Source organism: Talpa europaea, assembly GCF_964194135.1.
Source record: "Talpa europaea genome assembly, chromosome: 12".
Classification (NCBI taxonomy): Eukaryota; Metazoa; Chordata; class Mammalia; order Eulipotyphla; family Talpidae; genus Talpa; species Talpa europaea.
In genome coordinates, this window is record NC_140079.1 from 94,769,627 (window position 1) to 94,795,999 (window position 26,373).

General features: G+C 39.1%; 1 protein-coding gene across 5 annotated transcripts in view; it reads right to left on the minus strand.

The window, feature by feature from the left end:
- The window catches only part of MRTFB (myocardin related transcription factor B), a gene marked incomplete at both ends in the record, with an annotated part of 98,567 nt that overhangs the window by 23,360 nt on the left and 48,834 nt on the right, over positions 1-26,373 (minus strand). For all 5 annotated transcript variants that reach the window (XM_084249205.1, XM_084249204.1, XM_084249203.1 and 2 more), the window contains 5 exons: positions 6,621-6,799; positions 8,276-8,437; positions 12,475-12,550; positions 13,696-13,751; positions 15,707-15,772. In XM_084249205.1, coding sequence (XP_084105331.1) covers positions 6,621-6,799; positions 8,276-8,437; positions 12,475-12,550; positions 13,696-13,751; positions 15,707-15,772 — 539 coding nt within the window. The remainder of the gene's footprint in view (positions 1-6,620; positions 6,800-8,275; positions 8,438-12,474; positions 12,551-13,695; positions 13,752-15,706; positions 15,773-26,373) is intronic.

Here is a 26,373-nt window from a genome sequence, read left to right on the forward strand (position 1 = left end):
GGGAAAAACCCACATGTAGGCGGACTGGTGCAGTTCAACCCACTTGTTCAGGGTCAGCTGATTTTTATTTATTTATTTATTTATTTATTTATTTATTTAAAGATTTATTTATTTATTTATACAAGCACTGGGTACAGTCAGAAGCGCAGGAGGGTGAGAGAATTCACCAGAGCCAGAGCGGGGAGCAGAGCAGGCAGAAGGGCTGAAGTACACTGCTGAGGGGAGCAGCGGGCGGCAGGAGAGGTCTGCGCACCATGTGGGACCCTCGCCTGGCAGCCGGGGATCGAACTGTCGCTGCAGAGGCTGCGGGCAGCTTCACAACCCAGCGCTCAACCACTGCGCCACCAGGGAGGCCCTCAGCTGATTTTTAATAGTTCAATTATAACCAGTACTAAGATATCTGAAATAATGTGATAGGAGTAATTAATAGCCTATTGTAATCATTAATGAACCCAGTCCTTTTGGTGGTCACTTTGTACAAGGATCAACATAAAATATTATTAATACATTGGATCAACTTTGCCAACTCTAGAGCCAATGTCCACCGTATGTATAAAGTTATCACCTATATTCTCCGGAACCATGTAGAATATTGGTTATATCCTTGGTGTGATCACTAAGTGATTCACAAGTTAGGTGAATGTGGAAGCATAGTAATTATTAGAGTTATTATTAGTCATTTTTGGTAGTTGAGTTATGATACTTGAGTAGACTATGGTAGAGGAAATAATCTTGTGTATATTTCTTAAGAAGAATTTCAAACTGTAGGCACAATAAGGACAAAGTCATTCGTTCAAATCTTGTGTGGCCAGAAAGATTCTCTTTTTTGAAGGCATCTGCTTCAGGTAAAACTTACAAAGCAAACAGCTCAGTGTCTGGTGTAGTCAAGTGCTCAGAAAGGGTTGGTCACTTTTTTTTTCATCATTATGTCAATTATATTCAATAAACATCTATTTATTTAAAAATAGATAGGAAAGGCCTGCTCTGCATAATGCACTATTGTAGGCTCTTTCCTACTAGTCACAGGCGAATTGAGTTACAGCTTCATAGTTAATGCCGGAAACCAACTCAAAATCTGAGGCAAGCAGCAGAGTCCTCTTGATTTTTAGTTATAACAACTATAACTGAATGGGGCAATACTAGAAGTTATAGCCAATTGATGCCCTACTTATTAATACTTTATTCAGGCCTTTATTAATAAGTAATTGCAATACAAGGCTAACTTTGATTATCTGATATATGTGTACATTGCTCATTCTCTGTTAGCACAAACCTGTGGTTTGTGTATTATTTGACAAAAGGTCATCTACCTGGCAGTTACTTGATACAGTGGGGAAAATAGTCTACCAACTCTCACGAGCCTGTACAGAAAATACGAGAGCAACTGACCGTTTTGAAATGGGTTTTGAAATTTACTTTCAAAACTTTCAGCATGGGTTTTGAAAATTAACACAAATCCTGTCAGAACATACTTCCAGCTAAACGTCTCAGCATTTATAATAAACGATTAATTAAAGGACCTAAGACATCGCCAAGAGAAAAAAAAGTCTTTGGATTCAAAGGACCGGCGTAGCAGTCCTGGTATCCACATGTGGCTGGCTTGCCTTAATTTTCTACAGCTTTTCATTGTTTAAGAGTTGCTTAAGCACAAAATGAACTGAGCTCCAATATGTGGTGTGTGTTCCATTAATATTTGGGCAAATTCCTTTCCAGCTGCACTTTGATCCAAACTGAAAAGACAAGAAAAAAGTCCAAGGATAAGCAGTTTTAGTCTCTTACAGACCACACAGAACTACATATTTCAAAGGAGAATTTCTTCACTGTTAAAATTTACATCTTGAAGAGAGGACATGGGGCGTGCCATGCTGTCCGCACCGGGAGGGTACTGGCACGTCTGTGCTGGGGATTGCAGGAGCAGCGCCTGGGAAATCTGTTCTTTACCTACATTGCTGTGTGTTAAATTTTTTTTTTTGGTAGGGACTCTTTCCTATATTTGAGTAATTTTCCTGTGGTACTTCTGTTCTGAAAAAGAGTTATGGAAACTACATGTCATAATACATTTTGGAATAAAGCAAGGCATAAAATCATTGAGTCTAATTTTCTCTCAACTAATTATCTATAAACATAACTTTTAAGAACCTAAAGAAAATTCCTGCACAAGTCTTGAACTTTCCCTTAGGTCAAGTATAAAAAAAAATTACACCAGTGAAATTAGAAAAATGTGATTAAGGAGTAAACATACAGTACAAATTGATGATCAATCAATATATGAAGAACCTTGGTTCAGCTAAAGAAGAAGCAAAATGAATCTATGGCAGAACTGCCAGAAAGTCTGTGGACTTTTGTAGTCCCTGACTGTGACAAATACGATATTATGACGGAAATCTGATGTTATAACCCTTTTATTTTATTTTACAAGATGATCAGTCTACAGTGCATTGGAAATAAAAACACACACTGTTCTACTCTGTCAGCAATTTGAGGCTCGTTGGTGTGTAGTAACTGAGAATCACCATCACATTTTTAGAGTGAGTTTTCTTTTTAAAGATTAAAAATGAAGAATCTCAAAGAACACCCCAAATATAAGAAGCTCATGTTACTCTTTTATTATCTTTGCTTTAACTTACATTTTAGTAATAGTGATGAGACTGACTTTGGGGGGAGGGGATAAAGTAATTCCAAAATGAGAAAACATATATTGCAGAGACCACTTCAGAGGGTCCCTAAGGTAAAACGAAGGGATGCCCTCCGGAGACCTTGATGTCTAATGAGAAACAATGTTTTAAAGCACTTCCCTTTGAATGACAAGTATGAAAGTAACTATATTTAGGGAGATAAATGTACTATACATACATTTTAAGTGAGATGCTTGGACAAACCCTATAAGCAAACACAGGATAAAAGTGAAAATAATTAGTACAATATGTGCCAAATCAAAACCTAATTACTTCTAGATGACACAAGAATCCCAAAGATTTACAGGCATCATAAAGTTTGCTTGTTTAGTTATTAAAAAGCAAAACCACCTCCAACATTCTTAGAATCCTGCTTAATAATTACCTTTATTTGGTATCAGTGTAGCAGTTAACAGGGACGTGCTTCTTTACATGCATGAATAAAATAGTAAGATTTGTTAGATACCGAAACACTTGATACAAGGGCATTTTATGATTAACGCTCGATTTAAGGTTTCAAGGTACAGAAATGATGTCTCTTGTAAAGCTGCAGTGAGCCTGCCTGATTCTAGGTTCTTTCAGCTCAATGTGTAAGTAGGGGGTTTTCATTCTCGAAAGCAGGTTTTTAGTAGACACAGCTGATCGACAGAAGGCTGACAGTTAATGGTCTGTATGCAGAACTCTTACTGCCGCACCGCTAGCGAGTGTTATAAAAACTGACATTTAAATCAGAAGTGACTCAATTTACTGGCAATAAATAGAACATTTTGTTCAAGAAATGCTGCAATTCCTTTGTTCTTTCAAGAAATTCTGGAATGTCAGTCTACCGGTAGGACTGCCTCTAGTTCAGGTTTGTCACTAATAAACTTAGCAGGAGACCAAGTTACAAGAGGAAAGTGAAAAAAACCCAGGAAAAGGAGAATGATGACCTTTTACACAGGTAGCACCAACACGAAGCCATTACCTGGTAGAAGGCAGAGGTAGCGACGTTTGTGTTACTAAAAGCTACGGCCAAGCCGATAGCTGTCTGACACCCTGACCTACTCAGACAGAAGCAGAGAACACACAACACAAATGGACAAGTAGCACTGATTCTTAATGTTATTTACTTGCATACTTGACATTCTTTTAAGCCCTATTTTTAAAAGTCAAAACCAGGAGGCAGCAAATATGTGAGAATACAGAAGGGGCTGCTGTGTCTGTTTCTCTCTCTCTGTCTCGTAGCTGCAGTCCTGACAGTCAAAGTTCCTGTCCATTTAGGCTCACGTTTTAGTTGGAGGCTTAGACACAATAAACAATTTCCAGGTAATGGAGATAGGTGCAATAGAGAAAACAATGTTGAAACACATAGTTCCTAATAAATATTCGTGAAGAGAAGAAATGCTTAAGAAATATGTAAATATTTTTAATCCCCAAGCATTCATACCTCTCTGAACCCAGGCTGCCTCTGACTTATGGGTGAAGGCAGAAATTGTTTAAAGTCCTTTCCAACTCAAAAATTCTATGATTTTGGGCTTTAACAAGAACATTTCCTACTGAGCTGGACCAACTCTATTAAGTAGTTCAATAATTTTCACTTTAAAATAAATGCTATTAAAATTTCAGTAAGGCAGAAATGTCATAAGGGAGAAAACGAATTATGCGCAGCATCCAGTAAAAAATAAGACATGAAAAATCCTAATGCAATTATTAGAACAAATTATTAGATTCATTTGCATGCACAGGGTTCTCAGTTCCCAATATATCGTGAACACATAATAAGTGCTCAGGAAATATCTGACCAAATGAATTCAGTCTAACTGAAATCAAGGAGCCAAGTAAAATATTCAAATCTCAAACAGTATGCAAGTTTTAAAGTAACAATATCACCTACTTGTGGTAAACATGCATTGTCTATGGAAATCTGTGTTATCTTCCTGGAAGGCCATTAAAGTGCCTAATTTTTGGCTAAGGAAAGATCCAAGTCCATTTCAATGTATGGTAATTTATTTAAGGATTTCAATATATGGTAATTTAGTCAAGAAAACAGACAAGTGCCCTCAAAACTAGTTAAGCAAATATGTCAGACTCCAAGGTCACTTCTTATATGTAGAGCGCGAAATATCTAAAGAGGAAACAACTCCAGATAATGCTAGGACCCGGCTAAGAGAATACAGCATGTCAGGGCAACTGAACAATTGTAGCCATCACGATAATGTAAACACAGAGTTCTCTTGGCTCTATGGTTCTCTCTATGGCATAGAGCCAAGAGAACCGAACATGCATGTCCACATATAAACTTGGCTACACACCTTCATAACATAATTATTCATAATAGCTAAATGCCTAACTCAAACACCACCAACCAGGTCGGTAATGTATGGCTGTCCCACAATGGAGTGGTATTCAGTCACACCAGAGAATGACGTCCTCATACCTGCTACAGGATGTATGACCCTTAAAAACATAAATGAAGGAAGCCAGTCACAAAAGACTATGTACCGTCTGATTCCATTTATGCATAATGTCCAGAACAGGCAAATCCAGAGATAGAATGTAGACTGATGGCCCTCAGGGCCAGAGGGAAGGAGTAATAGGCAGTGACTGCCAATGGCTCTGGGTTTCTTTTTAGGGTGCTGAAAATGTTTTGGAATCAGACAGTGGTGACAGCTGCACAACTCTGTGAACAATAACCATTGAATTGTACACTTAAAAGGGTAAATTTTCCCAGTGTCATATTTAGAGAAACAGAAGAATCCATCCTAACATTCATTCAAAATCTCAGAGGATTTCAAGTAGCCAAAAGTCTTTAAAAAAGAGCAGTTTGAGGTTTCACACTTTCTGCTTTCAAATTTTACTACAGAGCTACAGTAATCAGTGTGGCACTGGCATAAAGACAGATAGACATGCCACAAGTAAACTCGTGTGAATATCGTCAAATGATCAATAAGAGAACCAAGACCAACATATGGGGAAGACACAGTCTTTTCAACAAATGGTTTTGGGAAAACTGAACATCCACATACAAACATCCACATACCATATACAAAACATCCACATACCATATACAAAACATCCACATACCATATACATCCACATACCATATACAAAAATTAAAATGGATTAAAAACCTGCATGTAAAAATCCAAACTATAAAAATCCTAGAACAAAGGGGAAAAGCTTCACTATATTGTATTTGGCAATAATTTTAGTAAAACATCAAAGCCCAGGCAACAAAACCAGAAAATGGCACTTTATCAAGTGTAAAAACTTCTGCATCAAAGGACACTATTAACAGTGAAGAGGTGACCCACAGAGTGGGAGAAAATATTTGCAAATCACGTATCTCAAAAGGAGTTAATATTCCAAATACATAAAGCTCCCACAATTCAACAACAGAAAAACCATCTGCCTGAAAATGGGCAAAGGACTTGAGTGGACATTTCTCCCAAGATGAGATCTAAATGGGTAACAAGCACCTGAAAAGAAGCGCAACATGACTAAGCATTAGAGAAATGCAACCCAAGACCCCAGAGTCAGTACCTCAGAGCACGAGAATGGCCACTATCGAGAACAGAGACCACCGAGCGTGAACTTACAGGAGTGGAGTGGGCAGGGTCAAAACAGAATGGGGGTGCTGGGGTCTGGGGAGGGGTGGGAGCTATTGTGTAATGAGTACAGGGGTTAAGTTCTGCAAGATAAAAGCGTTCAGAAGCTGTGCTGCACAACAGCGTGAATAAACTTAACACTAGTGAACTTTTAATTTTAAATGGTTAAAACTGCTTTGCAAAAGGGGTAAATAATATGCAAGGATCTACAGAAATGTTAACATTGACTGGATAACAGATGACAAATCTGTATTTTTTCCACATGTTCAGATTTTTCTTCTGGCTCAAGTGCATTACTTTGTTGTAGAAAAACCAAGACCCTTTCTCTAGTTAGGGGTCAAGTCAAGAAAGGCGGTACCTGGGCTGGAGTATTTGTGGTCACAGGAGATGACGAGTCACTAACTTTTGGCTCACTCGGGGACGCGGCCGAGCCCTGCGACTCCTGGCTGGCTGGCTGGTCTGGGGACAAAGCGTCACTGCTGTCTTCGTCAAACGAGAAGTCGCCCTGAGTTTGGGGATAGTCCTCCTTCCCAACACCTAAATAAAGAGATGATTCTTAACATCTTTTGGCATTGGACTACCAAGCTTAAAATGAAAAAGAAAGAGAAACATTGTTTGTTCTAAGAACCTTAAAAAACTTGAACATAATGTACTTCCAATGGAAGAACACACCACTGCCTAGGATGAATACTTGGCAAGAACAAAACCAAACCTGAATCAGATAAAGTATCTGGATCCAACCACCAGTTACAGGAAGTACAGGAGACAAGCATGTTTTTAATGACACCTGGGGATGCAGATGCCATCTGTAAGACCCAGAATGTGGAAATGCCAGAGGACAAAGCAAGCCCATTTGCCAATAAATAAACTATAAGAAAGGAGGAGGAATCCTACCCAGGAAATTAAGACCTAAGAGATATATGAGCCAAAAGCAGTATGTGTACCTTGTTTGGATTCTTATTTGGAATCCGACTGTTAAAAAAGGGAAAGTGGGTGTCTGCTGCTAGGTCCCATCTATTCAATCCCAAGAGATGGGACTGAATGGGTCAGTTGATTGTACTACTCAGAATAACTGAGTACAAACTGCCTGGGATTTTGAACTTTTTTTTTAAGATTTATTTATTTATTTATACAAGCACTGGTACAGTCAGAAGTGTGGGAGGGTGAGAGAATTCACCAGAGCCAGAGCGGGGAGCAGAACAGGCAGACTGATGAAGTACACTGCTGAGGGGAGCAGCGGGCGTGGCAGGAGAGGTCTGTCGCGCCATGTGGGACCCTCACTGGTGGCAGGGGATTGAACCGGTGCTGCAGAGGCTGAGGGCAGCTTTGCAGCCCAGCGCTCAACCACTGCGCCACCAGAGGAGGCCCGGATTTTGAACTCTTAACTAATGTAAACTGTGAAGTCCCATCAGTAATGGAAACTAAAATAGTTTTGAAAAATAAGATGGTAACTTTTCAAAACTGCTTGCTGAATATTGAGCATTATTCTGGAATTTCTTTCCTGCTAAAGCTCATGCCAGGAGGAAAAAAAAAAGGAGGGACATTAATAACTAAGTACCTAGCACTGGAGCAAACTGGACATACAGCACTGATGGTTCTTCACGAACCTACTCTATTCTCACCTGCTGTTACCTTGAACTAACATCTGATAAACTATTTTTAACAATATTTTCTAGAAGTAAACTAAAATAATGAGAATTCTTAAAAATTATTAAAATAATAGAAGTTAAATGGTGGAAAAAATAAGTATACGTTAGCAAGCATAACCGTAAAATCAGAACATAAGACTGAAACTTCAAACATGATAGGAATCTGAGGTACTCGGTAAGAGATGCTAGTCTTAAAAAAAGTAGGATTAACTACAGTATGATAATAATGGGAATCTACACACGTTGTAAAACTAACACACCCAGAAAACGATGCTCATAATTGGCTCTGGACCTTTTTTTTAATTGCCTTGTCTAAAACTCCCGTTTCCCCCGCTCCCAGAAAACAATAACCCTACAGCCTTGCCTATAATCGCTTCCTTAACGCTGGAGTCCACGGGGAGGATGTTCTTCTCCACCAGCTCCATGGGGCCAGGCCTCTGGGCAATCTTTTCATTCAGGTCATCCGCGAGTCGTGCTCTCTTCAGCCTCATCTGCGTAGCCTGCAGGGATGGCTCTGCAAATGTTTCTACAAGAGGAGACAGTTCAACCATTAATTGAAGCACTATTCCTACTCCATAATGTTATTTCAGGCCAGCTAATTTTTTTTTAAAAGATTTATTTTTATTTATACAAGAGCTGGGGTACAGGTAAGAGTCGTGGGAGGGTGAGAGGATTCACCAGAGAAAGAGCAGGGAGCAGAACAGGCAGGCAGAGGGAAAGCACTGCTGAGGGGAGCAGCGGGCGACACAGGAGAGATCTGCCACGCCATGTGGGATTCTCCCTGGCCGGCCGGGAATCGAACTGGTGCTGCGGAGGCTGCGGACAGCTTCACAGCACTGCACTCAACCCACTGCGCCACCGGGGAGGCCCTCAGGCCAGCTAATTTGACTTAAACTAGTTTAAACATATTTATGTGTTCTGAACATATTTGCGGAAAGAGGAAAAGACTTTAAAATGCTCCAATATACATTTTGTAACTTTAAGTCTTGGACAGTTTTATGCATTGTGCACACAATGTGCATAAATTAATACAAACACAAAGTCAAATTAATGCTAACATAAGTCAAAATAGGGGTGCTGCTGTTGTTCACTTATAGGAAGATCAAGTTTGGGGATATGGAGGATGAACAAAACAGATTTGGTCATGGCTCAAGAAGCTGATAGTTTTAACTAGGTTTGGCTTCATTGGAAAGTCAACTCCTAAAAGTGGAGACCCTGCATATTAGGATCGGAGGTTCACGGTAGGAGCCAAGAGCTATGAATCATATTCTCGCATTGATCACCCTGTGTTTCAGTTGATCACCATAACCAAGAATCTGGGTTTATTTCTGAATACATTACCTGTGTCTGCCAGAAACATTCAGAAGCATCAACTCATCTATTTACAAATGCATAAAGTTGTTCAATAGATGTGAAATTACTATAAATATCATAACACATTCATTTGTTTAATTCTGTCAATTACATGTATTTCTGGTAATTCTCATCAACATTTTATTCCACTGTTGAAATAATGTTCATAATTGATTAAAAATAATAATGCAGTGTCAACCCCATTTCTGAGTTGAAAGTAGCTTGCCTCTTAAATTATACAGTAGGTGTTTTAAAGAAACGCCCCATAAGAAATCTCAGGATTAACTGATGTTCCTCCTCTGTAGGTAAAATGTCCTGGCTGAAGCCCAAAGCTCAGCTAAGCTACTGCCCAGCTCATCTGTGCTCTGCTCTTTCTGCCAGCTGAGCCACAGGCTTACCAAAGCCAACCCTGACTGTCCACAAAACAGTTCATATCTGTTATGCTTGCTATTGTCCATATGTAATTTAACCAAATGTTGTGGGAATATAATATTGTGCAGAAAAAAACTGAGTCTTGGAAAACTATGGTAAATACTTTGAATTGGTTTGACAGATGAGTCATTAAAAAAATTACTGTCAAATTAGTTTGGGCAATTAACAATTGGAAAAGAAAAAAATACACAATTGAGGAATTTTAACTTTAGATTGTTTTTCAAGTGCAAATTTTGCTCCACCACAAAGAAAAATTATAGTTAATGTGCAATGATGGTGTTTTATTCAAGATGATGTGAGTATTTCCAATTCCATTCACTGAAACCTTCCCCAAGGTGAGATCCTAACCCTAGGTTGGAACATTGGAAAATAAATTGCACATTTCTGTACGTTAAACACCATAATGTGTGCCCATCTCATTTTTATAATTTTCCTGCAGAACCAACTGTGATCACCAATCTTATTAGATGGAACTCTTTTAATCATCCAAAAAGATAACTGATTTGTAAGAATGAGATCACACAAATCACTCTTTTTTTTTTTTAAACTTTTTTTTTTTTTTAAAGATTTATTTATTTATTTATACAAGCAGTGGGTACAGTCAGAAGCGTGGGAGGGTGAGAGAATTCATCAGAGCCAGAGCAGGCAGAGTGACGAAGTACACTGCTGAGGGGAACAGTGGGCGGCAGTAGAGGTCTGCGACCATGTGGGACCCTCGCCTGGCAGTTGGGGATCGAACCTGCGCTGCAGAGGCTGCGGGCAGCTTCGCAAGCCAGCGCTCAACCACTGAGCCACCAGGGAGGCCCCAAATCACTCTTAGGTTGATGTTTAAATGCTTTTTTTTTTAAAGAGCCTTTCTCCTTTCTACCATTAAAACCATCCAAGTGATATCAGGAGCATGTTTGGAAGGAAAATATTCCAAAAATGAACAGAGGCTGGCGTTTTGCTTCACTCCATTCGCAGTCACAACCTCCTCACCTCCAGGAGGTTGAGCTGGATTTCAGCTGCTGAGCATTCAGAAAATAATTTAGACATCTGCCTGCCAAACATCCAATCCAATCAAGACTGGAATAATATAAAGTAAGTTGGGGATGTTTTAGGTATTTTATAGATGATACATCCTTTCTTCAAAAATCCCAATTGAGAATAGATGTTCTTAAAACATCACTTGTATCGTACATAAGGTTAAGATATTAAATGCTGGGGAAGACTTAAAAAACAGAAAGTACTCAATGTACTTGCCTTAGTTTCTGATAGCTCCATGTACTTGCCTTAGCTATAATTGTATTAATAAAGCCTGTCGCAGTTAAAGGGCAAGTTGAAATAGACAGTGCTGTTGCTACAGAATGTCTCCTATAGGTCAAGACATTTTCAGGCATGGAGGAGCTATTTACCAAGTTACTTACCAGAAAACTTGCTTCTTTGAAGATTCACTTATCCCTGACAGCTGGTAGCTGCTCCTATCCTACCATTGGAGTTCTGGAAAAGCTTTTTTAGTCCAGTGGACTTCTGAGAAAAGCAATCCAAAGCAAAGAAAGGCATATATGCTCGCCGCCCCCGCCCAGATGTGATGATAGACACACACACATAGATTCTTTGGATTAGAAATGACTCTCCTTGGGGTTAGAGAGAACAGCTTGATACTTGGGACTTCTTCACAATATCCCTAATAAGCAGAGGCCACCGTCAGTCTGTGCTTATTTATTCCCTATCACAGAGGCCTGTTCATTCCCTGTAGCGCAATCTGTCTTGTCTGTTGTCTCTGCCACTAAAATGTAAACTGCAGGAAGGTAGGCATTTGCCTGGCTAATGTGTTGGGTCTCGTGTTTAGGATGGTAACCAGGGAACAGACAACTCTAATAACCATAATAATATGGCTTCATGAAGATTTTATGTTTGGACATGCCTAGTCTTTAGATTTTAGCCCTGCATTGTGCACATATCTAACAGTTTGTAATATCAACCTAATTCTAACGTTATCATTAGGCCAGAGAGAACAAATAGAATCTTCCTTCTAATTATCTCTAAACAGTTGACAAGTCCTCAGGTTCTTTCTGTATCTTCTTAACACTCAAGATTATCAAGAATCAAGCTACAAGTCTTGCTCAAGAAATTAGACACAAAACAAAGAATGAAACTGTAATGTGGGAACTCATGGTGGTGATACCATCTTTCAAGAATGTTCTTTTGTAGAGAGAAAATACTCTTGGCCTGACCCACACCTCTTACCAAAGACAGCATGAACTGTCCGATCAGCTTCATGAGTGATTAGGCTAGATCATATGGAAAATCTGGCAGGGGGAGGGGCGGGTATTTACAATAATGATCAGGTCAAGCTGGGCTGTTGTGGATAATAAACAACAAAGAAAAATGTCTGGCGTGGGCATCATACCAGGTAGATACATGGGTCCAAGTGGCTGGAAATCTAGATTGGATGTGGGGCTGCTGCATCCTCTAGGCTTAAGGACTTAATGAGTCACAGGTCCCTCATTGATGAAGGATCTCTGGACTGAAAATGATTTTCCAGAACAGTATGGTAGAGACACCTGTGACACCAGCTGATAGGGGAAGAGTCAGTCCATCAATTGGCATTTGGAGAATCAAACCTTCCCCATGTATCTAACATAACATTTAGCTTTGGGTCTTCATGTTGCTATCCAATTTGGAGGATGTCAGCCTGTGGGGCAAAAAGTTATTAAAATAGGAATAAACAGAAATGGTGGAATTCTCACTTTTCTTGAGAAAATGCAAGAAAATCAGAGGAAGTAAAACCCTTACCTTCTAAAATATGCATCCTGACAAGTTCAGAACGATCTGGTCGGCTCCGAATCTTGTGTTTCAAAAAGTTTTCAGTCTCAAAAGAAGAGAAAAAGTGTTATCCTAATTGATTTATTGTGGTTTTACATTTTTTTCCCTCAGCGAACTTTATTTAAATAAACTGTCTACCCTTTTTGTCATGACTTGATTTTTGAGCAGAATAGAAATCAGTACTTTGAGAAACTGTTATCTGATGCATGATTTAAATTGCGGTCTTCAAAATTGCACAGGGATTTGAAGCGTATTCTGGTACAAAGTAAGCACTTTATAGACTTTTATTTTAAAACTTGGCAAAGTCAGAGGCTCATAATCTTGACGATTTTTAAACAGACATAGGATTTTGGTCAATTAAGTAACTAAAATCAATAAAATCTACACTTCAGGTCAAGTAAAACCCACTTAGATGACACATTTCCTAAAGCTCCTAATGTATTTTCTTTGATGAGTTCATGTCTCTGATCACATTTTCTTAATTACAACTGTGCTTAACTCTAAAAATAGAACTTTAAATCAGGTATTATATTTTGTAAGACTCTAAGACATCATTTATTATACCCTGGGAAAATTCTTTGGGAATTTTTGGAACATGCTTATTTTCATGTTGCATGACAGCAACTGTACTAAAAACAAAGTGAAAAGGATGAATATGAACAATGGTAATTTTAAAGGAAGATAAAAAACATCAATTTGATTAGCAATTATGATGGGGTCATCTCAAAACCTAAAGCAAATTGAATGTAGCAGTATCCACAATGATATAAAATATACACAAATTCCCCTACTCTTGGTATGTTTGTACGTGTGGCACAGACCCAGGGGAAGCTGCCTGAGAGGCAGTGTCAGGCCATTGCTGGGGCTAGGCCCTTGCAGGGTAACAAGCAGAAGTGCTTCACTGTGAGTCTAAAAACTGTTATGCCCTGAATGCAAGAAAGAGGAGTGTGCTTCGTCCTTTATGTACAAAACTAGTTATGGTCTTATAAGAACAAAATTTGAGTGTCATATATTTCTACAGACTTCCAAGATAAAACCATACCAGAATATATTACTCTACACTCCATCAACTCTGAAAATACATTACATTTTTTTCCTCAACATATTTAGAAGTAAGACTGCTTGCTACTTGTCCACTGGTACTTTAAAATGAGGAAACAGAAGTAGAACATTTAAACTGAAATTTCTTACTCTGGCTCGTTCCAAGCTTTTTATCTGCTCATGGAATGCCGCTGGGCTCTTCAAAGCTGTGAAAGGAAAATAAATCATTTCCACGGTGTAAATAGGAGTTAATACTCAGTCAAATGTTATAGTATTTCATATTAATTCTTCCTCTTGATCTTATTAGTTCACATCTGCAATTTTATTTACTATTTATTTACTAGTTCCTTTAGGAAATCTGCAAAATTTGAAAGCTTAGAGAAATCAGAAGTATTTCACAAACAAATGGACATTGAAAACAGCACTGAATATATAACGATATCACAAATATTATGTCAGATCAGTTCCAGCCTGGGGTAAATTTTCTTTGCTTAAAGAACTGTGCAATGATTCCTTGACAGGTCTTTGCTCTTAATGGCCATAGAAGCTACTGGAAAAGAGCTCAGATGTCCTCATGGACATTTAACCTTAGAGTGATCCAACCTTGTCCATGAGGACACTGCATTCCATGTTCAAGAGATCCAAGAATGCACCGTGGGCTTGGCCCTGTGCTCTCGTAAATCGTGGTTACACTGCTGTTGACCATCAACACCACCTTGCAAAGTAGGTTACTAGACCCAGTGCAGATCAAAATACAGATGAAAGGCCCCAGAGGTTAAATGAGTTCTTGAAGTCATACAACTAACCGGTAGCCAAAGTGGGGTTTAAATCTAGAATTCTGAATTTGAAAGGTTCATGCTCTTTCCACTATACCACAATGCAGCTCACTCTAAAGGTGCAGTGAGTCCTCAGTATGTTAACTGCTAGCTCATTAAATATTCCCAAATTCTAGAGTAAGGGTAAACAGTATTTACTAAAGCATCACCTATTGTAGTATTTCTATTAAATATCTTTGCAAAAATTGTGTACGTCCACCATTGTCTGATAACGTGCTGCACTTACAACTACAGGCAGTCAGACGATACAGACAGGACAGAGGATGAGCCTCTCGGAGGCCTCACCCCTAGACGCCACAGGTCTGACCCTGGTAGCATTGTTTTCAGCTCCTCTGGTATTTGAAGCAAAGCAAAGTATTGCAGGAGTCCAGCGCAAGGGAAGATGGCTTAGCAGTGGTGACCCAAACATCCAAATTTGATCCAGTTTGGTTGACTGGTACGGAGTCAGGTAGGTAGTGGAGAAAATCTGGCAAATTATCAAACCAGCTTTTCCCTTGATCACAATGCTAGATTTAAAGTGTTTAGATAGCCAATTAATACTGGCTCCACCCAAAGTTTTGCTGAGAAAAATATCACAGAGAAAAAGTGTTCCTTATCGTAAGTCAAAATAAGGTAATATCAATGATTCAAATGCAAAAATGCAGTTCATAGCTTTTTAAACTGAATAAGCCATTACTTTGGAGAAATATTTTTTGACAAAAATCTATATAATTGCCAAACATGGCAATTAAAGGTAAAGAAGACAATTAGAGTACTTGGAGAAATACTCTAAAATTAATCAACTCTTGAAGGAATGAAGGGTAGAGATACTTGGTAAGTATTTTGGGAAGAAATAATTTATTAATTACAAATAGAATGTTTATCAGCCCTGTAACAAAAATATATTAATTATACAGGTGACACTATATAGCATTAGAGATAATTAATTTGGATAGTACAACATAGTTCTGAATTAACTTTATTATGTTACTTTTGCAAGACTAACACTGGGTCCATTATTAGAGTGATTCCTTCAATTATTTCAAAACTGCAATCAATGTTGAAGTTTGAATCAGAATTGTCAGTCTAATTGCAGCAATTTAAAGAAGAATTCCTTGTGTAACACAAAAATTCACGTCTATCTATTAAACTGCATCTGGTTTTCAAAATGTATCCTACATGCTTCTCTGAGGCTGGCAATACTGACGCTGGTCTTCCCTCCAAAGTGCATTTGGTAAGTGCACACTGATAAAGTGACCATGAGCAAGAGTAGAGCGTGACAGTCTCTTTTTGGACCTGCCCTCCTTGTCACTGCAGTAGGGACGACAACGACATGGAAATCTTACGTGGCATGATGCCCTGGTCCACTAGCTGCTCTCGCGTCCTCCTCTGTTGCAGCCTCAGCTGGAGCACTGTGAAGAGGAAATAACCACCATTGGAGATCATAGGCAACTGTAAGGGCCAACTCATGAAACTGCAGAGGAGATGCAATTAAATTTAACCAAACATTTTCTATTTCACAATTGAAGAAGAATTCTACCCAGTACCATCCAACTTGTAATAAGAAAATCATATTTGTCATTTTGGGGGATCATAATTTGATGACTAACGCTAAGCATTTGTTGTTTAATTACAATCACACAGTAGTCAGAAAATAAAAAAATAGCTTATAAACACTCATTAATAAGTTTATTTGCAGAAAAAGTGATGAGATTCCTTGACTAATGACCCAAAGGAAATTTTATAAATTAAGAGCTTAGTTTAATAACTCACACACAAACATAAAACTCATTCCACAAGTTTTAAAAAAGCCATGATTGACACATTACTTTAATAAAAGTAAATAAATCATTAGAACTTGTAGAGAATGAAGTGACATCACAAAATGTGACATCACAAAATGTGGAAACCCAGCTTATCAAGCTGATTTCTTTCACAGCATCTCTACATTTTTATCTAGAAAATCAGCTGATTTCCAAAAAGTAACTTTGAAAAAATACTTTCTTGCTTTGCTTTACAATTTTAACTTTCCATGTTGATTTTTGTTTCAAACTACCTATGAAAACCAAGGTTAGTATTATTAAGGATTTACTTACGGGCTGTCAATATGCTTAAAAAACAAACAAAACCCTACCTTATAATATTAAGTGGTAGAGAAGACAGAATTTTCTAAGAAGGGGATGATGGGTGCAATGAGAGACTGACCTGGACCAGTCTCTTCCCCAGGCTCAAAGGTAACGCACAAACTGGCTCCTGCTTGAAATAAACCTGAGCCCGAAGGATGCGGGGACCCTGGAGCCTGCACCCTTTGCCTGCCTCATGCTGTGGCAGACCACGGTACACACGGAGAGTGACTTCGGAAAGAGCCCAGACTGCAAAACGGCTTTAAAATGTATTTTCTTATTTAGTGTGTACTTGTTACTACTAGATAGGACTGTCATCCTTTATTATATACAGAATTTTTAAATTTGCTTCTTTGGGGGCAATGACATCTTCTTTTTGGGGCTTCACTGACCTCCAACTTGGAACGAAAGCAACTGAGGTTAGATTCTAATATACAAAGCAAAAGAAAATTTTAATAGGTCAAAAAATATATGCACGTTTCTCACATTAAAATCTTTTGTGATATTCTGAATCAATTATGCTCTATCACAAAGATCTTTTCCCCGATAACTTACAGTTTATTGAGGATAGCACGCTCCCCCTGGACTTTACTGGGACAAAACCAAGGATGACCTGTGGATCTGATGGCACCCAAGTGCCCGCGTTTTAACAGTCTCCTGTGAACACTAAGGCCAAAAACGCTTGTCCAAAAGGGTAACATCCAAGAGGCAGAATCCCAAGAAAAGGGAGACTGAGAGAAGAAAAGGGCCAGGACCATCTCCAGGTCAAAGGCCGACACTTCTGGCCCTCGGTGGCCCGTGTCTTTTGCAGACTCTAGCAGTAGGAGCTTTCTTTTCTCTCAACGGAGTCCTCAAAGAAAGGAGTAAAATAGGTAGGATAATGAAAACAGCCCCCTTCTTTGGTTTCAAACAAATAAGCAAGCAAGCAAGCAAGCAAGCAAGCAAACAAAAAAGCACCATACTTGTGAGACAAAGGCATCAAATCCAATACATATTTGTGGGCAAACAGCACTGGTCCTGATGGATACAGTTGCAACTTGATTTGCAAACCAATGCTGATGATGAGGGCTCAGGAAGCCTCTCGCCACCTGGAGGTTGCCAGCTGCCTTCCCACTGCCCACAGCGCCCTGTGTCATCCTTGACTAGAAGCCACACCTCCATGCTGTTGCTTGAAGGTAATGGGGTAACACACACAATGAATGCGTGTCACCACTCACCAACTGTTAACATAAAATAAAAACCAAACGCAATCCATTTGCATCTTCTATTCATTTTCTACAAGGCAAAACAAACAAAAAATCTTATGGCACGTTGCTTGAAGGCAGGAGAATAATCTTCCCAACAAATGGTCTCATCATTACCTGCATCATTGCCCCACAAAGTAAAAATACTGCACTGCAAATCTTACTTAAAGCAGGGTGGCAGGCAGGTGTCCTCAGGTAAGTTCCTTTACCGAGGTAAGCTTAGCTCTCAGGTGTGTCAGTGACTGCAAGGACATGACGGGATACAAAAGTTCAGCAGCAGCTGACCTGAAAGTCTGTTTTTAAGTTAAGACAGCAGGAAGAACATGAGTGGAAGAGGAAGTGCACCTGCAGTAACTTGGCACGGTGTTAGACACTGATTACCTGTCTATACAGACGGGGGACGGCACTGGAGGCATTATATGGAACACAGGCACGGTTCCCTGTTGAGAGATACCACCACTTTTGATCAGTGTGAGAACACACTGCAGTGTATTTGTTGACATTAAATGTAACTGGTTGCTCACAACTTGATAAAGGCTCTTCTGGGAACAGCTACTATCAGGAGGAAAGATGTCCTGCGCCAACTCCATACAGGCTTTGTGGACTCCACCCCCACTCCATCAAGATACTGGGAACTACAAATCCCATGATACCCAAAGGGAAGTAGCGAGGACCTAAGGTCAGAGTTAAGCAGCTTTTCTTGCACTTGTGTTTATTACCGGCCATGTGAGTGGGGTCTCTCTCTCTTGGCTCGTGCTTTTGGCCAGGCAGCGTTTGGTCTTGGTGGGTCATTTGGGATTCCAGGGCAGCAGAATGGGTAGGAGGCATTTAAGAATTGATCTCCCTATTTTTCTCCCTGAGTTGTTCATTTCCTCATTTCCCCTTCTCTTGTAAATAAACCTGTTGTTAACCTTTTGTGTGTGCCTGCAGTTTAAGTCCCCTTTAAGCACGCGGGTGAGGACCCACAGCCAGGCAACCTGTTTTATATCAGAGTTGCCCTGTAACACTACTAGTTATAAAATGTACCAACCAGATATGTAAAGGCTTATAATATTGGAAAATAAAATTCTTCCTTTCAGTACTTACTAATCATGCTCATCAAATTCCTAAAGTAAAGTAAGCTTGTAGAAAATGACAACCAGTATCTGCATCTTAAAGGCAGGTGGTCCAAAGCCAGAAGCATGTGGCTTGAATGATGTAGGCAGCTTACTTGTTCAACACTCAGGGAAGCCGGAGTAGGAAGGGTTGGTGGGGCTTCTCCAGGACTTTGAAGGGGGTAAGACACCCTGAATAGAGAACCTGATCCTTTTGATCCTTTTAATGACCAGAGGGGCATTCATGGTTGTGGGAAGAAGAGACCATCAAGTTTCTCTAGGGTCTTTATGCATTAACCTGAAAACCATCCTTCTCTCTTTGTAGCCTCCATGCTCCTGTCCCTGCAGAGGGAGGAGAACAGATCACTGAGGGCCTAGGACCTCTGGCACAGCTGTGATTCCTAGGACCAACGAATAAGCTGGTACACCGGCAGAGCTCCAGAAAACCTGACACATTCTGTGTTGACAAGACTGCATTTCTGCAGCCACAAACCAGAGATTACACACTGCTTTCCAATGGCAGTGGCAGGCGGTGGTGCTGGTACAGTTGCCTAAGAGGCCTGCATCGCAGGCACTAGCCTCCTTTCTGAACCCAAGAGTATTCTCCTTCTGGTGCCTAGTTGAGTGATGAACTGTGCTGAGGGGCTGATTATCAGAGCTTACTTCCTATTAGAAAACTGACTAAAATTCAGTATGAGTCATGGACATCTTATAAAGAATTACACGCAAGAAAACATGTACATCTATGGCATTCTCAGGGATAAAAAAGCTCAGAACACGAAGTGCGAGGGGCTACATCCTTTCAGAAATTAAAGGACACAGAACCAATCGAGTGAAGCAGAACTCATCCCAACTGCTCATATTAGAATGTTTTGCCTAACTTTGAAAAATGGACTGAACCTAAGAGGTCCTTAGATTTAAAATGGTTGGTTTAAACCTGCTTTGATTTTCTCAAAAAACAAAAAAGGGAGGCACAGCCATAACAAAGAAGGTATATGTCATTTTGTAGCTAGCATTGTAGTCCCTGTGCAAAAATATCTGCCATAAAGTTGAAAATTCTACAAAAGCTCTGCATTTTCCATGACAAAATTCACAAGACACGAAAGGACCCCCCTAATCAAGAGAAGGAGATGAGCTAAGCCATCTGCTTACCCTATGGGTCACATTTTTCTTAACCAGCCTGAATTCAAGGCTTTTATTTTTATTTAAAAAACCTATTATACAAGTGATACATGTTCATTATACAAAATAAGGAAATACAAAAAAGGAGGAAGGAACTGAAAAAGAAAATCTCCGACGAAGTCACCAAGAGAGACACACAACTACTGTTTACCATTATCGGTATAATTGTCTCTTATCTAAGCATAAATTTTTATTCCCTGCTTCTATATACTATGATCACATTGTAGATGTAATGATAAGCATTCTAGCAGCTACATAAAACATTCTGTTGGGTGGACATGCCACAGCTAACTAAATACTCCCCTACTGTTTGTCACTAAAGGTTGTTTCCATTTTTTGCAACTATAAATGATGCGATGGTGGAATTTTTGTGTATAAAGTTTATTCCTTATTCCCTAGGAATAGGAATATCTCTATGTGATCCATATGAAGCATGGCACAAATAATGAGACTATAGTCTCTGTGTGCAAATCAGCATGTTTTGAAAACATACTTGTATAAGAACATAGATGCACAATACTCTAGCTCCACTTAGTTTAGAGAAAAAAATTATTGAATTTTTTCAAGGTGATGTGTCTTTTTATCTCTTACAGCTATTATTCATGGTTTCCTGGTACATCCCAACAAAGAGAAAAATGCACACAATTTTGAAAATTCTACTTAGTGTTATTTCTTGTAATAAAAGATAAAACAATATTGTGCCAAAAGAAGTATTTTGAACTTGCTCTTTTTTATATATAAAGAATAAAACTTTTATTATAAGCACCATTCAAAAAAATGAAAGGTAGTTTATCTAATGGTAAAAACAGGATACATTATTCTTACTCAGTACACAAATACTTCAGGTATTAAAAAGTATCTTCTTTTAGTACCTTTCACGTACTTTTATAAAATAAAACTTGAGGATTAGTTTTCAATACTAAAAAAGCCTTAAAATAAAACATCTTTCACAAAATACTTGTTCCCCACTTCAAAATTTTCAGGTGCTTTTCAAACCAAGATGATATGTCTATCCTCCTTTGTTTCTATAAGTAGAATGTTTGAAATATAGCCACAATATGATTAAAACGCCCTTTCACTCTAAAGAAAAAAACGTACTATGTAGCATTTTAATAACATACAGCAGTTTAGCCTGAGTTGTAGAAGCCAAGACAAAGCACAGTTTTGGCTCAGGGGGCTTGGAAGGGGACATCTGAGGACTGCACATTACAAGGCGGAGTGGCACTTTCTGGGAAGCAGTGTGGCAAGCAGCCACAGTCTTAGAAATTCTTTATAAATAGCTAGTTTCAGTTATGGGGAGATAGGGGGTGGGTTGAGAAGAAAGAGTTGAGGAGAGGGAGATGAGTAGCTATCTGCAAGCTAGAGGGAGGGTTCAGAATGTATTACTTAATTGCAGTACAATGGGTGGAATAAACTGCATGAGGGGAGAAAAGAAATCCAAAGGCTGAGCCATCAAGCGAAGGCTGCGACATCAGAGGCAAAAGCAAAGATGGAAAACTAATGAACACTCTCAAGTTGGCTATGGATTGGCTCTGAAGTTAATCCTAGGCACAAACCAGACTCTAGCTTCAGTTTTTTAATTTTTTCAAACAGATGTTTGTGTAGCTAAGAGAATGAAGTAGCTGGACTCTGGCAAAATTTATTCTCTATTGTTTAAATAGCATTAAATCAGGGGCCTAGTTCTATTTAAAAAAATAGAATTTAGAAAAGTCAAAATTCTCACATTACCTTTTGAAATTAGATATAGGTGAGATTAATTGGTCTCTAAGTAACATTTTAGAACAACTAATTTGAGGGCACTATTCAATCCTGTGTCTTATCAAGCAGCAGCTCAGAGATAAAATTTAGAATTACATTTGTCTAATGAGGTAAGGGTAAATGACATGAAAAAATTATATCTAAAGGGCAAAAGACTGAACTACTTTTCCTTAAAAACAAATATTTAAAAAGGTGTTGGTGGTTATTAGAGTCACAAACACTATGAGATATTTTATAGACTTGATGAAGATAAACACTTTGCCCCCTTAAATATAAACCCACAAAGATTTTTAAACTTCTTAAAAATATTTTATTTTATATAATTCTTACATCATTTTTCATTTTTGCACAATGTACGCATTTTCATTTTGGGTATATTCCCCATACAATTGCACCCCCCCTAATTTTGACCCTAATCTTTCCTCTTCCCCCACCCCCATAGTGTGTCTCTGGTTTATAGTTGCTTGATGATTTTGATTTTTTCTTTATTATAGTTAGTCTTTTTCCTGGTTCCTTATTTAGGTTTTCTAAATTCCTGCTATGAGTGAGACCATCCGGTATTTTTTTTTTTTCTTTCTGGCTTATTTCGCTGAGGAGGATCCCTTCCAGCTCCATCCATGTTGCCGCAAATTGCATGAGTTTATCTTTTTGATTGCTGAGTAATATTCCATTGTGTAATAAAGTAAAAATCAAAATCAACAAGCAACTATAAACCAGAGACACACTACAGAGGGGGGAGAAGGGAATAGGATCAAAACAAGGGGGGTGGGTGGGAATTGTATGGGGACTATAACCAAGATGAAAATGCATACATTGTGCAAAAATGAAAAATGACGTAAAAAAATACATAAAATAAAATTTAAAAAAACATGAAATCTAGAGCTCTTTCTTACTGGCTGATAGGTCGTATGGATAGATCAATCACATGTGCTGAGGTTTCTGGAATGTTTGCTATTACAAACAACGCTGCAGTGAATCTCATTCATTTTGGGGCATTCATGGTAATATATGTGTAATAATTTCTAATAGTGGAACATGGATTTAAAATTTTGATGGGGCAGTTTGCAATAGAAAGAGTTGAAGCAAATTCTATTTCAATTTACAAGAGAGCATTTCTTCATTCCTTCCCCCATTGTGTGTCTCTTCCTGTTTTAAGGTAACTTTAAATCCAGAAACAAAGCCCATTTCCTCTCACCCAAGGGTACTGGTGACATCATGCCAAGACAACAATAAAATGTGCTACAATCAATAAGTGGCAAGAAACCAAAACAGGTCAAAAGAAAGAGTGAGGGAGATGAAGCTGGGATTCTGACTGAAAGCAGAGATAATCGAAGTGGCTGTGAGACACTCAGGATAAGCTTTCTCTTATAAACCACATATTTACTTATAAATTTGGTGACACTTTCTGATGTTCCTGAGTAGAGATCTTTAAGTGCAAAACACATTGTTTTCCTTCAACTGTAACACAGCTGAGAGATGTAGTGGACACACCTGAGATATATTTAGAATAAAATCAACAGTACGTGGTAATGGGACTGATGTCATGTTTGAGAGATCATGAAGAGAAAGAGAAAACAAAGATGACTCCTGGGTTTCTGACTTACGGACCTGGGCAGTCCATTTGCTGAGATAAAGAACACAGACACCTTGGTCAATAGGAAGCTCAGCCGCAGACACGTCTGCACTGGAAGTGCAGGTGGCAAAGTGACAGCTGGCTCTATGGGTTCAGGTTTCAGAAGATAGGTTTTAACAGGAGATTGAAATCTGGGAGTTGTCATTTATGTACACAGTAGGTAAAGCCATGGGACTATGCTTTAAGTGGAGAGTACAGCTAGAAAAGACAAAAGAATCGCAGGACGGAGCTCTTAGGAAAGCCAACAATTGAAAGTCCATTTATAAGTCAGGTAGGGGCTGCCAATCCATCAGAGACCAGAGGAAGCTGCTTAAAGAGGTGGAGGAGAGGAGTCTACAGAAGTGTTTCCAGAAGGGGATCAAATGCTGTGGTTTTAATGCAGGGAGGAGATCTCTTTGGAGAATGAGGGAAGTCAGACTAGGGTAGAAAGGAGAGGCAGGAATGTGAACAAAGAGAACGGAAGTGATAATCTCACCATGCTGCCCTCGAAGAGCCAGAGAGACAGGAAAGCTTGAGGGTGTGGAGCTTCAGGCTGGATCACACTTGAGCACACTTATAACTGATGCAGGTCAAAAGAAAGGTGAGGGGAGGAGAGAAAAGCAAAGGGAAGAGATCAAGAATGAATGAGACACTTTTAGGGGGGCGGGCTGCAATTGTATGGGGAATATAACAATAAAATTTATTATTAAAAAAAAAAAAAGAATGAATGACTATGAATGAGAATGAAAGAGTAAGACACAGCAGGCCCTTGAAGAGCAGCAGGGGTTCAGAGCACAGTGAAGGCCTGAGTGAGGGGACACTTCCTCTGGCACAGCAGGAGGGTGATGAGGGCTGGACACAACTGCAGGCAGGTTTGTAGGTTTGGTCTGGGATATCCTGGGAGTTCCCAAAGGATACCTTTTCTCAGAAAGGAAGAAAGGTCATCTGTTGAAAGTGAGATGGATGACGGAAAAGTTACTTTTGAGACCAGTGAAGGGGGTTTGAAATATCTCTGCAGACTGAGAAGAGCAAGTTGAAATGAGAAACATGGTTATTTGTCACCGAATGCGTCAATTAATAATGCAACAGCTTGGTGGGGAAAAATTGCTCAGGAATCTGTCAAGTCATTCACTGGCTCCGAACTGTATCATTTCTGATAGGAAAAAAAAAAAAAAAACCACTAGCTACAAAACCAGAACATTTGGCAGTTTTTTCTAAAGCTCATCATGCAAAATTTGAATTAAGAACAGTCGCAGAGCCTCCCTGGTGGCTTAGGGGTCAAGTCTCAGAACTATCACAGCTATGGCCTGAGTTCAATCCCCAGCCAGGGAGCTGACCCACATGGGGCAGCAGACCTCTCCTGTCTCCCGGCTGCTCCCCTCAGTAGTGTATTTCAGTAGATCCACCTGGTTCTGCTCCCCACTCTCTCTGGTGAATCCCCTCATCCCCCACCCCTCTGGCTTAGACCCCAGTTCTTATATGCATAAATAAATAAAATAAATCTTTAAAAAGAAAAAGAACAATTACAGCCCAGCAATTCGCCTTGGAGGTGAACTTTTTGAAAAGACCTAAAAAAAATTGGTCTCACACAGGTGTACACACACGTTCAGAGCAACATTATTCTTAACAGGTAGAATCTATGTAACATGTAGAAATAGTTCAAAGTTCATCAACCAATGAACAGATGAACCATAACGGACACACACGAGTGGAGTATTATTCAGCTAGAGAAAGAAACCAAGTACTGATGCATGCTGTAACAGTGTAAGTGAAGGGAGTCAGACACAGAAGGCCACGGATTAGAAGACTCCATATATGTACATCCGTAGAGACAGAGCTCAGCTGGTGGTTATCAGGAAATGGGGGGAAGGGGGTGAGGGGTAGCTGTTTAATGGCCATGGGTTTTTTTCCTGGAGTGATGAAATGTTTTGGCAGCAGACAGAGGTGTGGTTTTGTTTAACATTGTGACAGTAAGAAATGCCTCTGAATCATTCATTTAAAAATGGTTAATTTTATGTAATATGAACTTAACCATAATTAACAAAAAAGAGAAGTTAGCAGAAGAACAGGCTTTAAGAAACTAATAACCACATTTCATATTTCCCACCTACCCTAGCTGGCACCCTATTAATGCTCTAATGTTAATGTTAACTGTTCATGGGGACTATCTTGCAGTGACTTGGTAACTAAAGTTAGAGCTCCATTATATATCCCCCACCACACCAAATTCTAGGTTTCGTTGTTTTCCCCTTTTAGATCCCAGCCTTATATTCCAACACCTTCTATGTTTGCTATACAGGAATTTTAATGTACACGATTCATTTAATTTTGCATTGTATATCAGAATGTGTAACTGAGTTACTATTCTTTAAGGAAGAAGAATACTAAGCCAAATTTAAGAATAAATCACCAAAAGATATTCAATAGGCAAGTGATTGCCCCGGGACAGAACCAAGTCCTTTTCACTTTGCTGTGTGACTTTGAGGCATTGGATATTTCTGAATTGATGTTGGTGGTAAAACAGAAGACAAAAATCTAATTATGTTGTTTTGAAGGGTAAAAGACAACTAAACTGGCTAAAGGCAAATGAGTAAGAAGATCATGAAAAAGTGGTAGATACCAATTTCTTTTCATCTCCGCTTACAATTAATAATGAAATCCATGCTGCATTAACGAAGAGAAAAATCACTGAAGTTTTCTCATAATGAGATTATAAAGAGGAGCAAACCAAGATTACTGACCTTTGGTTATATTTTTAGGGATCTAATTTGGCAACTATAAAATAAGATTCCTCTTCAAGTAATTTTAAAAAATGGAATGCAAGGGGCCCAAAAATAAAATGGTGGTTTGTCCCGTAAGAGCCGTGCTATCTGCACTGATTAAGCAAACTTCCATCACCACTTCCTGTCTGAAGCAAAGGCTGAGTTACACAGTGTGCACATAAATCAAAACCTCAGACACTACTGAGAGCAAACAGCATTTTGATCAGGAATTTTTATA